This window comes from Chrysochloris asiatica, unplaced genomic scaffold (assembly GCF_000296735.1).
Source record: "Chrysochloris asiatica unplaced genomic scaffold, ChrAsi1.0 scaffold00056, whole genome shotgun sequence".
In the NCBI taxonomy this organism is placed as follows: Eukaryota; Metazoa; Chordata; class Mammalia; order Afrosoricida; family Chrysochloridae; genus Chrysochloris; species Chrysochloris asiatica.
Window position 1 is genome coordinate 1,702,506 of NW_006408574.1, and position 14,739 is coordinate 1,717,244.

General features: G+C 53.2%; 1 protein-coding gene across 1 annotated transcript in view; it reads left to right on the plus strand.

Annotated features, from left to right (window-relative positions):
• KCNT1 (potassium channel, subfamily T, member 1) overlaps window positions 1–14,739 on the plus strand; it is a 72,131-nt gene that overhangs the window by 14,987 nt on the left and 42,405 nt on the right. Inside the window, exon 2 of the mRNA XM_006863686.1 lies at window positions 84–227. Coding sequence (XP_006863748.1) covers window positions 84–227 — 144 coding nt within the window. The remainder of the gene's footprint in view (window positions 1–83; window positions 228–14,739) is intronic.

The following is a 14,739-nucleotide window of genomic DNA, read 5'->3' on the forward strand; positions in this document are numbered from 1 at the left end:
GCCGGAGCCTGAGGTGCTGCGGGGCCCGAGCGCGTTCCCGTCGGCCGGCGGCAGGCTGAGGGGGCGCTGGCGTGTGCCCGCAGGCAGCCCGGCGCTGGGGACGGCGTACTCCTGGACATCGCTGGCCTCAAGATGAGCGACCTGGACTCGGAGGTGCTGCCTCTGCCGCCGCGGTATCGCTTCCGGGACCTGCTGCTGGGCGACCAGTCTTTCCAGAACGAGGACAGGTAGGGCGGGGGGCGGCGGCGGGTCCCTGCCACGGCGGCCGCTGTCCTCGGTGCTGAAGGCCCTGCGCTCGCCCTCCCGCAGCCCTGCGCCCCTCAACTTTACGGTCCCGGGAGCGGAGGAAGTTCGAAGGAAGCGGGGGCGGTGGGAAGTGCGTTCCCGGGAGGGACCTGACAGTTGCGAGCAAGGGGCTCTGTGATAGGGGTCTCCCCAGAAACCGATCTGCGGCCTGCCTTTAGTCCCCCAAACCCGCAGCTCTGCTAATTTGGGGACGAGCCAGGGCGGAAGCACTCGGTTGACGGATCCCCGCAGTCAGCCCAAGACGGGTGTCCCCTATGAATTATTAATGGAGGGGTAGTGTCCTTCAGGCGCGTTGTGGTCACTTAATCAGGGTGAGGACGTTCCCTCACCTCAGATTCTTGGGGGAGGGGAGTAAAAAGAGCAAAACCAGCAGGAGTCCTTTGAGTCCCCGGAACAGTGAAGGAGGGAGCTTGCAGGCAGCTGGAAGAAATGTGGGTTTTCTTTTTACCTTTCCCCAAATAGCTGTCTTGGGTAAACAGGCGGCGTTTAGCTCTGTCAGCCGCCTGGGAGGCGCTCGAACGCCCATGGGAGAGGTCTCAACTCAGGGGCGCTGTAACCTTCGTGGGTGGGCTACTCTCCATCCCTTGGCACTGGCAAGTTGGGGGAGTAGATTTGCATGTACCCTACTGTGCAATTATGCACATTAGCACATAAAGTACACGCGGTTGGAAATTCTTGGGACACAAACTGAGCTCTCAGAATAGCCGGTTGCTGAAATTGCAGCTGAAAAACAAAACAAAAAGCAAACTGCTGCTTGTGAGCAGGGCCAGCGTTTGGTGCCGATGTGTATAAGGAGCTTTTGAAAAATGGTTTGTCAGTCTCTCTACCTGCAAGCTTTTACTCAGTCTCACTGGACACACTGAGTTGGGAGACAGAGCCTTCATCAGTAGACATTTGGCGTTAAGAAATGCCGGTCCAGCAGAGAGACTCTGGAAGCCAGGCATGGATGGTGGTGGTGGTCTAACACTACAGTCTGAATAACTCCCAGCCAGGGCAGGAGGGCAGGCTGCTACTGCTTGGTGCCAAGGGTAGGGGACTTCCCTGAGCCCAGCCATGCGCTCCACCTTATCTCTAGGCTCCAGCCAGCCCAGGGGTGAGGGGGGTGGGGGGGTGCCTGCTCAGGTGGGACTTGGACTTGGTTTGTTCTTCAAAGCGGCAGTAACCTTAGCTTCTTCAGGTGCTGGTAGGAAATGATCCCCCCTCCCCAGAGAGGCACCGGGCTTTAGAAGATGCTGTTGTTAATATCACTGTGATGCTGCCTCCGTTCATTTCCGAGTGGACAGGAAGGTCTTGCAGTCACCTAGAGTGGCCAGAGTGGGCTCTGGGCAGGACGGTCCCGGCTCCCTGAGGAGAGGGAGCTGGTATTAACCCCATGCTGTGTTCTATGCTCTTCTTTGCTCTTTGAAAACACACAAAACATAAAGTCACCATTTGTGACATTTTGTCTATTCACAATCTAGCTCAAAAACTTTTTCATCACCCAAAAGAGAACCTCGGGCCCATTGTCCCAGCCCTTGGTAACCCCAGCCTGCTTTCCACTGAACCCTGTTGTGAGAGTTCTGATCCTGTGTGATGGGCCCTGCAACCTCTCAGGACTGAAGCTGTACGGGACTAGGAGCTATGTGTCTCTGTGTGAGCATGTCTCTACATGCATGTGTGTACATGTGTTTACGTGTGTGTATACTAGTGTATATATGTATATATGTGTGTGCCTCTGTGAGTATGTGTGTGTATATGTGTGTGTCTGTCTCTCTGTGTATATATGTGTGTCTCTATGTTTGTGGGCATGTGTGTATCTGTTTCTGTATTGTGTACATGTGTGTGTCTGCATGTCTGCCTCTGTGTGTCTGTGTGTGTTTCTGTGTGTCTGTCTCTGTATGTTTATGGTCATGTGTGTATCTGTTTCTGTGTGTGTATGCATGTCTGCGTGTCTGCCTCTATGTGTATGTGTATGGGCATGTGTATATCTGTGTCTGTGTGTCTATGTATATATATGTGTGTCTTTCTCTGTGTGTATGTGTGTGCATGCATGTTTGTGTCTCTGTTCATGTATGTGTATGTGTGTATATGTGTACATGGGTGTCTGTATGTGTTGTGTGTAAGTTTGGTGGCAGGGGAGAAGATCTATGTGGTCTAAAGCATTTGGACAGTTGTGTGCTACACCCCCTCCCTGGGCCCCTGTCCAGCTGGAAATGAAGTGTAAGGGAGGAAAGAGCTCAGAGGCTGAACCTCAAGGATGCCACCCTGGAGATTGATTGTACAACTGGGGGGCAGGAAACCTTCCAGGCCACCCAGCAGCTAGAGCAGGATGACCTTCGAACCCCCAGATGGGGCCCCCAGAGGACCTGGGGAGCAGTGAGGTAGGACCTGGAGGCCTGAGCTTTCTGACCAGCTCCATAGCCCTCTTTTTCCACCATGCAGCCATGGAGATTTAGGGGGCTTTCCTGGGGAGTTGCCTCTGGTCTGGGTCTAGGAAAGAGGAGCTCAGGACTGGAGTGACTGGGACCCTCCATGTAGCAGCAGTTGCCCAGTTATACACACACACACACACACACACACCCTTCTCTATAAACAGCAGCCACAGGAGACCCTGAGGGGCGTTCTGCTCCAGCCTCCCTGGCCCAGGTAGGTCAGGCCATGCCTGTCCCGTGACTCTATAGCCTCGCTTCAGGAGACTGGGGGGGGGTCCTGTGAACCCCACTTTCCTCAAGGACTTGCAAGAGGCTCCCACCTGGCTCCCAGGAAACGCTTCTGCCGGTGGGCACCTGGAGTCAGGGTAAGCAGTAGCTGTACCTCCGCCTTCTACATCAGCAGGGTTTACTGGGCAGAGGTGGTCCCAGACGCCCCCCCTCAGCTGTCCCCAGGGCAGACTACTGGGAAGGTTTTGCTTTCATCAGGACTCCAGGGACAAGGCCAGTGGCAGTGAGTCACCGTCGCCCACAGGGTCTGTGGAGGCGGCTCTCAAAGGGGAGGGAGGCTGGCAGAGCTGGGAAGAAAGGAGGGGGGTCCTGGTTGCCCCTCACACCTGGCTATGAGCTGGTTCTGAGGGTCCCCAGAACTCTCCTCAAGGTCTAGGACCTTGGGGCATCTCACTGCCCCACCCTGAGCCAGACCCCAAGGAGCCCTGGGAACTGCTGTGGAGGCCCTGAACACCCCCCACCCCCCACCCCCCGCCATGTGAACTACCTCTGGGAACCATGTTCCATGGGAGGCCGAATAGGGGTCTGAGCACACCCAACTCAGGAGCTGGGGACCTTGAACAAGACGTGCCCTCTCCACCTGCCTCCTGATGCTGCAAAGGGAGAGCCACACTCCTCAGAGGGCAGGGGACAGGGGACAAAAGACAGGCAGTGCCAGAGACTTTGTGGCCAAAGCAGACCCTTGCCTTCCAGTCAGCTCTGACTCATGGCGAGCCCAGGAACAGCAGCACTGTGCTCCGGAAGCTGCTCTTGGCTGTCACCTTCGTAGAAGCAGGCTGCCAGCCCTTCCTCTTGTTGCTGGGCAGGTTCCAACTGCCAACCTTTAGCTTAGTTGTTGCTGCCGCCGTTGGATGCCTTTAAGTTGCTTCCAATTCGTGGTGTCCCCGGGTGTCCATCTTTACAGAAGCAGACTGAAGCATCTTTCTCCCACAAAGTGACTGGTGGCTTCAACCTCTTGGTTGGCAGTCAAGCACTTAATCAGTGTGCCACCAGGTACACTTTTGCAAGTCATCTTGTGACCAGGTATCAGTCTGTGGTGTCCTGGGACAGCCAGGAACATCTAGAAGCCCCCTGAATTGGGTGGCTGAATGGGCTTCAGCCTCCCAGACCCCCAAGGCTGGATGCAAGGGGCTTGTATACTAAGCTGCAAAGTGGATTGTGGGGAGAATAACCAGGGAGCCCCCTCTAGCTGCCTTGCCCAGACTAACTGCCTTTAGCGTCAGCTCTTGTTCTAAGCATAACCCCTGGGGGTGATGTCTAGGGGATGTGAAGCAAGCCGGGCAGCGGGCATGGGGGGGGGGCCATGGGATGCTGCCGGTGCCCAGGTGGTGGAGGAGGCAGGGCTGTGCGTGTCCCCTTGGCCCTCTGGAGCTCAGTGTTTGTTCTCACTGCAAGGGAAGAGAAAGGGAAGGCTGCAAGGTGGGGAAGCCACAGGTCCCTGGGACCGTTGACCGCGGATCCAGGGCTGGGCAGATGGGCCTCACAGAGGCCTATGAGTCCCCTATGGGGGCTGCACACCCTCCAGTTTCTTCTGGAGCTGCCTCTCCCCACTCGCGGAGAAAAGTGCATAGCTCCAGCTAACTCCCAGCACTGAAGGCTGAGGCAGGGGGCTCTAGGGAGCAACCCCACCCGGGCCCTTCAGCTGCCCACCTGTAATTGTTAATAACTGAGCAATTACCAAGCTGGCTGTAATCACTGCCCAGGGCCCTGCTGGCTTGATTGGCTGCAGAGATTTGCTGCTGAGAGACACTTCCTCAGATGGCTTGAGAGGGCCACCCCCATCTAGAGGAGCTGGGACCTGGCCCCCTAACTCCTCCTCAGGGTCCTGCAGTCCCTTCACCACCACCACATTCTCTGCCATCCTGCCCTCCTCCCCCGACCTCCACCATGTCCCCCACTGTCCCCCTCCCCCATCTTGCCCTCCTCCCCCGACCCTCCACCATCTCCCTGCTGTCTCCACCATCTTGACCACCCTCCGCCAGGGTCCAGGACCCCCAGTCCAGCCTACACTAGCAGTGGGGTGAATGGGCAGCCTTCTTAGGAAACTTTTCTTGGTTCTGCCCCTCCAGAGGTCCCAGTCCCACTTCTCCACCTTGGAGGAGCCTGAAGGCCAAGCATCTTGGGGAGGGCCTCTTTCTAAGCTGTCCCCTCCTCACTCCCAGCCCCTCTGGACCCCAGCCTCGTTCATCTCCTCCCTGTGCCTGTTGAGCCTTGTTCTGTTAGGCCCCCTAGTGGCCTAATTCAGTAGGAGACCCCAAAAAGATCATCAGGACTCGAGTTCGATGCAAAAGCAAGAGGTTTATTTACCAACGCGCTGGGGCCCACCTTCACTGACTCCTAAAACCAGGAGACAAAGGTGACATTTGCCAACGCGCTGGGGTCCACCCTCACATAGACTCTTGAAAACAGGAGTTGAGGGCGACCCTTGCTAATGTACTGGGGTCCACTCTCACATAGACTCCTGAAAACAGGAGCTGAGGGTGACCTTTGCCAATGCACTGGGGTCCACCCTCACATAGGCTCTTGAAAACAGGAGCTGAGGGCGACCCCGACTCACTATACACACAAGTTTTTATAGGGTTTCAGGGGGCATAATTGCACAGTACCATAGATACAGTTTCTGATTGGTTGACATTTGGCAAAGTATGAGATGTTACAGTTTAATTGGTCATGGCACGAAGCAACCTTTTTAATCTATAAGCATATGGGTTTTGGCAATTGCAAGTGTTTAGTGTTTAGGATATTCTCATTCATCTGAGTCAGTCTGACCATTATGAGTTTCTCAAGGATTATTTTAACATTGAGGGCTAACTGATTGACCTTGTCTCTGGAGGGAACTAAAAACTGAGGCCTAGTCTATTTAAAATGCTTCTTGAAGCCTGACTAAAGTTTGGTCAAGTAGCTAGGCAAAATCAGTTAGGGCCTTACAGTTCCTTTTTGAAATGAAAGGCAATTACAGCCATCACAAATGTGAATGAAGGCATGGAAGTCAAGGGCAGCTTGACCAGTGTGGAGAGTCGCCCACCTGCCCAGCAGTGTCTCCCCGAGACTTTCTCTGCATTGGGCAATAGCTGGAGGTACCCTGCTCCCTCCTGGAGGCTCCTTGTCTCACAGATACACGTGGAAGGGCTTTCTCGGGAAGGCTCCATGCTGTGGCTTAGAAGGTACTGAGTGGATAAATTCAGACTTGATGGTCGCTAGGCTAGGGGTCAGTTCTTCATGTGGACGCCTACTGAGGTCAAGGAAGATGGTGCTGTTTTATGGGCAGTGAGGTCTTGGAAAGACCTGCAGAGTTTGTGATCAGCATTCAGACCCAGTCAGTGGCACTGTAGAAAACTGAGGATTTACTATGGAGCCCTGAATGCCATAGCTGCTCCGAGTGGATACCTAAAGGGTGTTTGAGTCATTCTCCGAACCATGGCTGGGGTGTGTGCCTATTTCCTCATGGACCCACGGGGTTAGGAGCCAGGTGTGGGGAGTAGGGATCTCTGGGAGATGGAAAGTGAGGCACCCACCTCAACACTGGGCCCTCAGGTGAGGCAGTGCCCCCCTGGAGCCTGGGTGCCCCCACATGTAAACAGGATCACACCACCATATCTCACATGTCCCAAGTGCAGGGACATGTGGGTGTGACAGAGCCTGCCCTGGGGCTGTGAGAGGTCCTTGACCCACTCCACCCCTGCAGAAAGGGAGACTGAAGCCCAGAGAGGGGAGGGAATCTGTCCAGGATCGAACAGCTAATTTGAAGAACTTCTGGGGCTGGAAAATACTCTAACCTTCCCCCAGCAGATGGCAAGATGGCTCACCCCTAGAGGCTGGGGGCCCAAGTTGCCACTATCCAGTTATTAATGATGAAGTCTTCAGGTGGGGCTTGGGACACCCAGGCAGGCGTAGGGCACATGTATTTATTATGGACGCTTCTGCCAACTTTGTTGTTAAGTGCTGATTCATAGCAATCCTGTATAGGGTTTCCAAGGAGCACCTGGTGGGTTTGAACCACTGACCTTGCAGTTCAAACCAACCTTTTAGTCCAGTGTTTATCAGGACGCCCCCTTGCTCTACAGGACTGCTTTCCCAGGCAGGCCGGAGTCTGTGTGAAACACGCTCCAGATCGGAAACGCAGGAAGTGGGTCCACCCTCCAGAGACCCAGGGACCTGGAAGAGCTGGTTCAGGGAGGAGTTGGCCTCCAAGAACAATAGCCAAAGGGGTGCCGAGGCAGGGTGTGCAGACACGACTCTGGAGACCCCTGCACCCTGCCATGAGGTCAAGGGGTCACTTTACACCAGGACCCCAGGGGAGGCAGGGGTGGGAGAAAAGCCTGCCCGCCCCTCCCCCATAGGAAGTGTGGAGCCGCCAGGGCCCCAGAGGTGCCTGCTGGGTATGGGAGTTAGGGCTGGAGGAGCCAGAGGAGGTCTGGACTGGGGGTTGAGGTGCTGAGGAGATGCACCTGAAGTCCCCAGCTCCTCCCACAGCAGAAGGCCATCATCATCCCCCTGTCCCCGAGCCTGAGCCTGTCTTCGTGGGTCTGGTCCCTCCCAGCTTGGGGTCTAGAACTGGTATCATCCCCATGGTGACAACACTCCAGGCCCATGACTCAGGTACCAACTCCATCTCTTCACCCTGTCTGGGAGCAGGCAAACACCGCCTCTAACACCCAACTCTTCTAACCGAGATCAGACTCGGGGTGGTCTTATCCTGGCCTGCAGACTGAATGAATTCCTTCAGGAACTAAAACTGATACTGCCCATTCCCCTCTGGGGAGTTTCCCATGGTCCTCAGAGACCGTGCCTGGGATGGGGGCGCTGGGGAGCCACTGCTGTACCTTAGCTGTAATGCCCTGGGGGGGGCGCTATAGTGGGAGCAACACACCACTGTCAAAGGGGGTGACCCTGCAGAGAGTCCCCCCCAGGCCTGCATCCAGAGGGTCCCCAGACACCATGGAGGAGAAGGCAGGAGGCAAGGTGCACAGGAGAGCTTCTGGGACCCCCCAAGCAAAGGTACATAATGACACTGCCCCCCAAATGTTCATGCCCTGAAGCCATGAGTGCCCTCTGCTGCAAACAAGAGCCCTGCAGGGGTGATTAAGGGTCTTGAGGTGGGAGACATACCCACTGGGTCATCAGGGGAGGGAGAGAGAGGCCACAAGATCATGAAGGCTGGGATGGCAGTGAACTGGGGCCACCGGCAGCTGGAAGAGACAAGGAACAGTCTTCCCCAGAGTCTCTGGAGCAGAGCCCAGCGGGCCTTGATTCTGGTCTTGGGGGACCCTCAACATAGAGTCCAGCTCAGCTGTGCCCTCTAATGCCAGATTGTGAGGGGTCAGTCTGGGTTGTTTACGCAGCATAGGGTCCCTCCATCAGGACTTTCCACCCTGGCTGCTGTGTGATGGCCTCTCTCTGTGTGGGTCAACTCGTTCCTGGGCACCTGGCTGTCTGGCTGAAGAAGTAGGGGGCCGCTCCTTTGAGATATCAAGGTGGATGCGCTGGGTTAGGACGGCAGCTGTGCCCCTCCATGGCGTTCTCCTCCAGCCCGTCACCATGGAAACCCTGCCCTCCCGACCACACCATGGTGATCACACCACGGGTCCATGGTCCATGAGCTTGAGTCGCTTTCACACCCTTGCCTGAGCCCTAGCCTGTGGGGCCAGTGCTTCCTCCGGCTCCCCTCTCCGTCCTTAGTTATGTCCTTGGTAAGCAGTGCTTGCCTTCATCAATGGGAGCTAGTTGTGTATCCCAAAATAACATTTCTGCCAAAAAAGCAGGAAGAAATGTTCACCCGTTCACTTTAATTACCAGTTTTCAGGGGAAGGCCGTGTTTAATAGCAACCTCGTAGATTTTATTCTGGATTTCTCTTTCTTAAGATCATGCATTGCCTTGTGGAACTTCCTAGATTTGCCACGTGTGTCACAGTGGTTAACCAAGAGCATTCAGAGCATTCAACAGCACAGCTGTCTGAAAAGTACCGTGTTTATCCAATACTGAGAATCATGGCCGGATCGAGTTGACGTGCATTTGGGCAGGGTGGGAGGCAGGGAGGATGGGAGAGACACAATGCAATCCATGACACTGGATTCTTTATTTTGCCATTTATTTGATTTGGCTGCATTTTGCCTTAAAGGTTGTTTGTTTTCCCTAAGAAGGGCATCTGGACTTAGGCTCTCAGAGTGACTTTCGGTTTCTGAACATCCCCCTTGTGCCTTAAGCCTTGAATGACATCGTGGCTGGGTATAATAGCTCTTGGTCTCTCACTCTCCTTTGCCTCAGTATTTGATGGGCGTTTGACCATAATACCCCATCAAACCCGAAGCCAGCTCACTTCCTTCTTTCTTGGTGGTTCACTCTGTTCGTCTTGCACATCTGAAGAATTCTTTCTTTATCCTTTAAGCTCAACCGATTATGTAGGATCAATGCTTTCCTAGAACCCAGTCATCATTACATTTTTAAATACTTTTTCTTCCTCACTGCCAGGAACCTCTACTCCATCCAGAACCCAGAGGATTCTTGGGGTGAAGGGAGGCATCCCCCACAGCTTGAGTTCATCTCGGCTGCCCTTGCCCTCTATCTCTGCTGCCCCCAGGACTGTCCGAGCCGGTCAGCTGTACCGATAATCTAATTTTTCAGCCATGTTCCTCCTGGCCCTTGCTGTCCTGGGTTCATTTAATGGTAACCATGATGATATTTGGGTTCTCAGTCGGCTTCCTCTCTTTCAGTCTGTGAAGATAAATGGACTTACCCGTCTCTCGTTGTATTGAACCTTGTCCTTATTAAGTTGATTTAGCATTTGAACCCCTTGTGGGGATTTTCTGTCTGTTCCAGGCTGTATTCTGGGGTCTTTTGTCTTCTGAATGCCAAATTCGTTCTTTCTTTATTTTTCTCCCCTTTTTCTTCACTTCCTTCTTTCCGTCCATCCTTGTGTTTTTTCTCTCCCCCCCTCCCGCCCCACCCTTACTTCTTCCCTTTCTTTTCTTCCATTTCAGCTTACTTGTGTCTTTGCCTTGATCTGCTCAGCTCTGTGAAAACCTGGGAGTCTCAACTTCAAAGCCATCTCAGAATTTTCTGTTGTGTCCATGTTTCCAAAGTCCAGGAGCCTAGGGCAGGGGCAGTGTGTGTCAGAGTCCCTGGACTCTGCTCTGCCCTTGGAGATCCTGTGAAAGTTCTAGCCCAGGTTCCATGTTATCTGGCTGGGGTTCCCTGCCCGACTCCAGAGTTCATGGTAACCAGCTGTGACACCTTGGGGCTTTATACCTGTGACCCCCATCCCAGGAGCAGCCTGGGAACCCTGGCATGGCCTTAGCCAGAAGATGCAGCAGCTCCGGATCCTCGCTGAGGAGAGGCAGTGGTGGGGACCCCAGGATCCTGTTGGGCACCTGTTGGCTTCAGAAGGGTGGGAGTAGCATTGTGTGCCCCACCCCCACTCCCATCCGAGTCACCACTGTGGGAAGCTCTCGGAGCTGTATCGTGGCCTCCCTGGTCTGTGAGTTCGCTCTCTCACTTTCTGCTCTTTCCTCAGCTCCCTGGGCAGCATCTCTTCCTTCACACCTGTGGGTTCCTCACCCCTAGGTCCTCACCTAGCTCCAAGTATCTCGTCACTCCACTCCATTGAGACAGTGCTTACAGACTCACTGCTGAGCTGGTGGCCCTGACGCTATGTCTCCAGAGCATCAGGCAGGGGTGTCCAGCACCCACGCGTCATGCCAGATGGGCACTCTCAGCTCAGAGGGCCCCTCTGCCCCTTCCCACCTTCCTATCCTGGGAGGTCACTGTTCATCCATTCTCTCCCCTTGACTGGCCCCCACTCTGTCCTTCAGGGTCTGGTCAGTTCACTCTCCTCTTTCCATCGTCTTCTGTCCACAGTGCAGCCCGAGCTACTCTGTAGTCCTAGAGGAAAGTCCTGCAAACCATCTGTGGTAGGTAGTGAGGCCACTTCCTGCCCACAGCCCACCGCCTCATCGGCCAGCACTCCCCCTGCTCCCTCAGCCCCCAATTCCCCGCCCATGGATTCCCAGGTGTGCCCCCCGCCCCGTGGATTCCTAGGTGTGATCCTAGCTCTCACTCCCAGGAAACCCCACCTCCTGTGGATCCCAGGATGGATTCCAACCCCTCGCTTCCAGGCAACCCCACCCCACCCCCTGAACATCAGGTGAGTTCCTAGCCTTTGCTCCCAGGAATCCCCGTGGATTCCTAGGTGCCCCCATGAATTCCAGGTGGGCTCCCCATGGGTTTCTAGCCCTTGCTCCTAGACATCCCCCGACTCCTGGTGGATTTCCAGAAGCCCCCCCACAACCCTCCATGGATTTCCAGGCTGGTTCTTCTTTCCTTGAAGGCACCTCTAAGAACCAACCAGGCCACAGCTGACCCCCACATTGCTCTTCCCCTCCCTCGTGTGTCACAAGTGTGTCTAGAATGATTTGCCTGTTGTCTCTTCTCCTGTCAGACTGAGACTCAGGGGCGCCAGTCCCAAGTGTCCACCCAGCAGACACGTCCCATAGGGAGCCCTGAAGGGGGCTGAGGGGGCTTCGATTCCCCCACTGGGGAAGCAGCTACTTTACTTTTAGGGTAAAAGTAGATGATGCTTCTAATCAAAGAAATACCAAAGAAATAGTTCCGTGTCATAGATTGAATTATGCTCCACCCCCACCCCCACCCCCAAATATGTGCCAACTTGACTGGGCCCGGAATGTCTAGATGATGTGATCCTCCTCCCCTGAGCTGATGCGTTGTCAACCCTCACAGGTTCATGAAGCGGGATACAACCCACAGGATTAGGCTGTGTCTTGAGTTCATCTCTTTTGAGATCCAAGAGACGAAACAAGCAGGTCAAGATGAGAGGGACCTCAGGATCACAAGGAAGAAGCCTGGAGCAGAGCACCTCCTTGGGACCCAGGGTCCCTGTGCTGAGAACCTCCTAGGCCCAGGGGAAGTTTGGTGCCAGCCACGCGGCGCTCTCCCCAGGCCACGGAGGGAGCCGAGGGCCTTCCCCCAGAGCCCACACCGAGAGACAGACCCCTAGCTGGCGCCATGAATGTGGATCTAAAAGTTAACCCGCTGCAAGTCAAAACTCCCCCCTCCCCACCCCCATCGCTGACCACTGGTTGCTTGTTGCTTGTGGACCTCGGCCTCCGTCTATTCTTAATTATTTGGATTCCTTTTCATGTTAGTAAAATACCTATAACTGAGGAGGAGGCTTCTAAACATCAAGTCTCTTACTAGGCCATCTGCCTCTTTGTCTTAAGTTACTCTTTTTTCGTCATTTCTGTCACACGATGCAGCCTGTCACTTATGTAAAAATTCCTACCTTTGACCCAGATAGGAGCAGTTCTACAGAAAAATGCTTTTACTTACCTCCAGTTATAATTTGCTTCAGAGAGCTGTACCTACAGTTAGACAAATAGGCATGGTGCATTTCTGTCTTTAAATCTTTTGCCTCCTTCTAAGCATTAACGTATGCAGCTTCCTCACTTGAGGTCCTTCATTGTTTCAACAAACTCTTCACTTCCATATTTGAGCAGAGTCCCCCTCTCCACTGTCTCTCAGAAACCAGTTTGGTTTGCTGACTTGGGAGACTGGACAGCAGGTACCTGCACGATCGCACTGCCAGGACACATGTGACTTGGGTGGTCAGCTTATTCTCAGAAAAAGACCCCCCTGCACGACCCCCTGTCTTGGTATTTTAAAGTGTTCCAGGAACCGTATAGTCAGCCAATCTCCTGTCACCCAGAGTCACCCTGATAAAGAACAACCCCAGCAGAGGTGACCAACCAATCCGAGACGCCGCAGCTGTACCCTCCTACACACACGCGCACACACACACACACACACACACACACACACACACACACACCGTGATGGCGAGTTTGATCGCTATTAACCTCCGGGTCTCTGTGGTTCTCAAAACACTTTGTCAAGAACATCCCGACTCTGTTTTCCCCTTTGGTAAAACACTCTTCAACTGTAAAAAGCCCTTTGTTTTTCATCTTTGTTGTTGTTGTTGTTAAGTGCCATCGAGTCGGGTCCGACCCATAGCGACCCTGTACATAACAAAACATGGGCTGTTTCAACCATTTTTTTTACATGTTCAATTGAGTTGTTAGAGAAAGGTACAACCAAGAGGAGAAACGGTAAAGACGGAACAAGCAATTCCCAGGTGGGCCAGAAAATGAAACTCACCAAACCACTTCTTTCTCAGAGAACCGCAGGGATTACCACGCCCCCTGACCTCGTGGAGCTTGACAAACGCAGGCGCCCCCAAACCACAAGCCCAGCCCCTAGCTCCTGGGGCAGCCACAATAACAACGTATTGGTTTGGCTCTTCATCGCAGTATGGCGCTTCAGAGCCAGACCTGGGTCTCGAACGAGGTGCACATGAGTATCCTAGATGCCTTTGCAACCAAATCCATCTTGAAATCTTGGAGTCCATCTTGGCTATTAAATGAGCACACAACCAGAGGAATGGGGAGCCACGAAGTAACATCTAAAACCACCGCACAATTTTATCAACAATTTCCAGAACCTGCTGAGACTACCTGTTTGTGTCCTTGTCTTTAGCCCTATAAAGCCCCCGAAACCTGTGAGTTCTAGAAGAGCCTGCTGTCTGTGGCGCCCTCTTTTTTTTTTTGTTTCATTGTGAACTGAGTGCTAGTGGACATGGGAGGACATCGGGTTTACATCATCGTTTCGTTGCAATGATTACAATCTCCTCCGTGCATCATTCAACAGCATCGCTTCTTGTCCCTCCATTTTTCTTTGTTTGTTTTGGGGGGATGTTCACCAAAACATTCAGAAATATATAATGATTTAAACATGCAGGTTTCCTCTTAAATAACCCTTCCCCTGCACGCCTGTTGAGTCTTTTGTAGCCTAGCCTTGGGGACACAGTGACATTATACAGCCACCCCCACTATCCAATTCCAAGTGTCCCCTTCACCCTTAGAAACTCAGCACCCCTTAAACAATAACCCCCTACCTCCCCCTTCCAACTCTTCTGGTGCCCAACCATGAACCCTGGTCGCTAAGTGTTTGTCTGTTCTAGTTATTTCATGTAAGTGGAATCATAAAATATGAGGAGGCTTCCAAAATTTTGTGGGGAAATGGATTTAAAAGATAATAGAATTTTCCCGTGCACTTTTTGAAACCCCGTCATATTTGTCCTCCTATGTCTGAGTTACTTCACTCAACATGATGTTTACCAGGTTTATTCACACGTTGTGTAATGAGAACTGTATTTCTCTATGGTTGAATAATATTCCATTGTATGGATGGACCATATCTGGTTTATACATTTGTTCGGTGATGGACACTGTGGGCTCATCACTTGCAATGCAACAGTGAACGTGCAGTCCCTGATTCCAGGGCTCCTGTGTACATACATACCTGGGAGTGGCTTACCGGGTCACATGGTCATTCTATGTCTAGCTGTTTGAGGATCTGCCACACTGTTGTCCATCCAGTATTGGATGTGAGGGTTCCAGTTTCCCCACATTCTTGCTGTCATAGGTTAAATTGTGTTCCCCTAAAATGTGTGTCGGCTTGGCTGTGCCATGGTTCTCAGTTGTTAGGCAGTTGTGTAATGATGTCATTTGACAGTTATGTAATGATGTCATTTGACAGTTATGTAATGATGTCATTTGACAGTTACGTAATGATGTAATCATCCCCTATGATGCAATGTGATGTGGTGAGCCATTCACGTGTATGGGGATTCGGGCAGGATGCAGTCCACTTAGGCTGGCCACA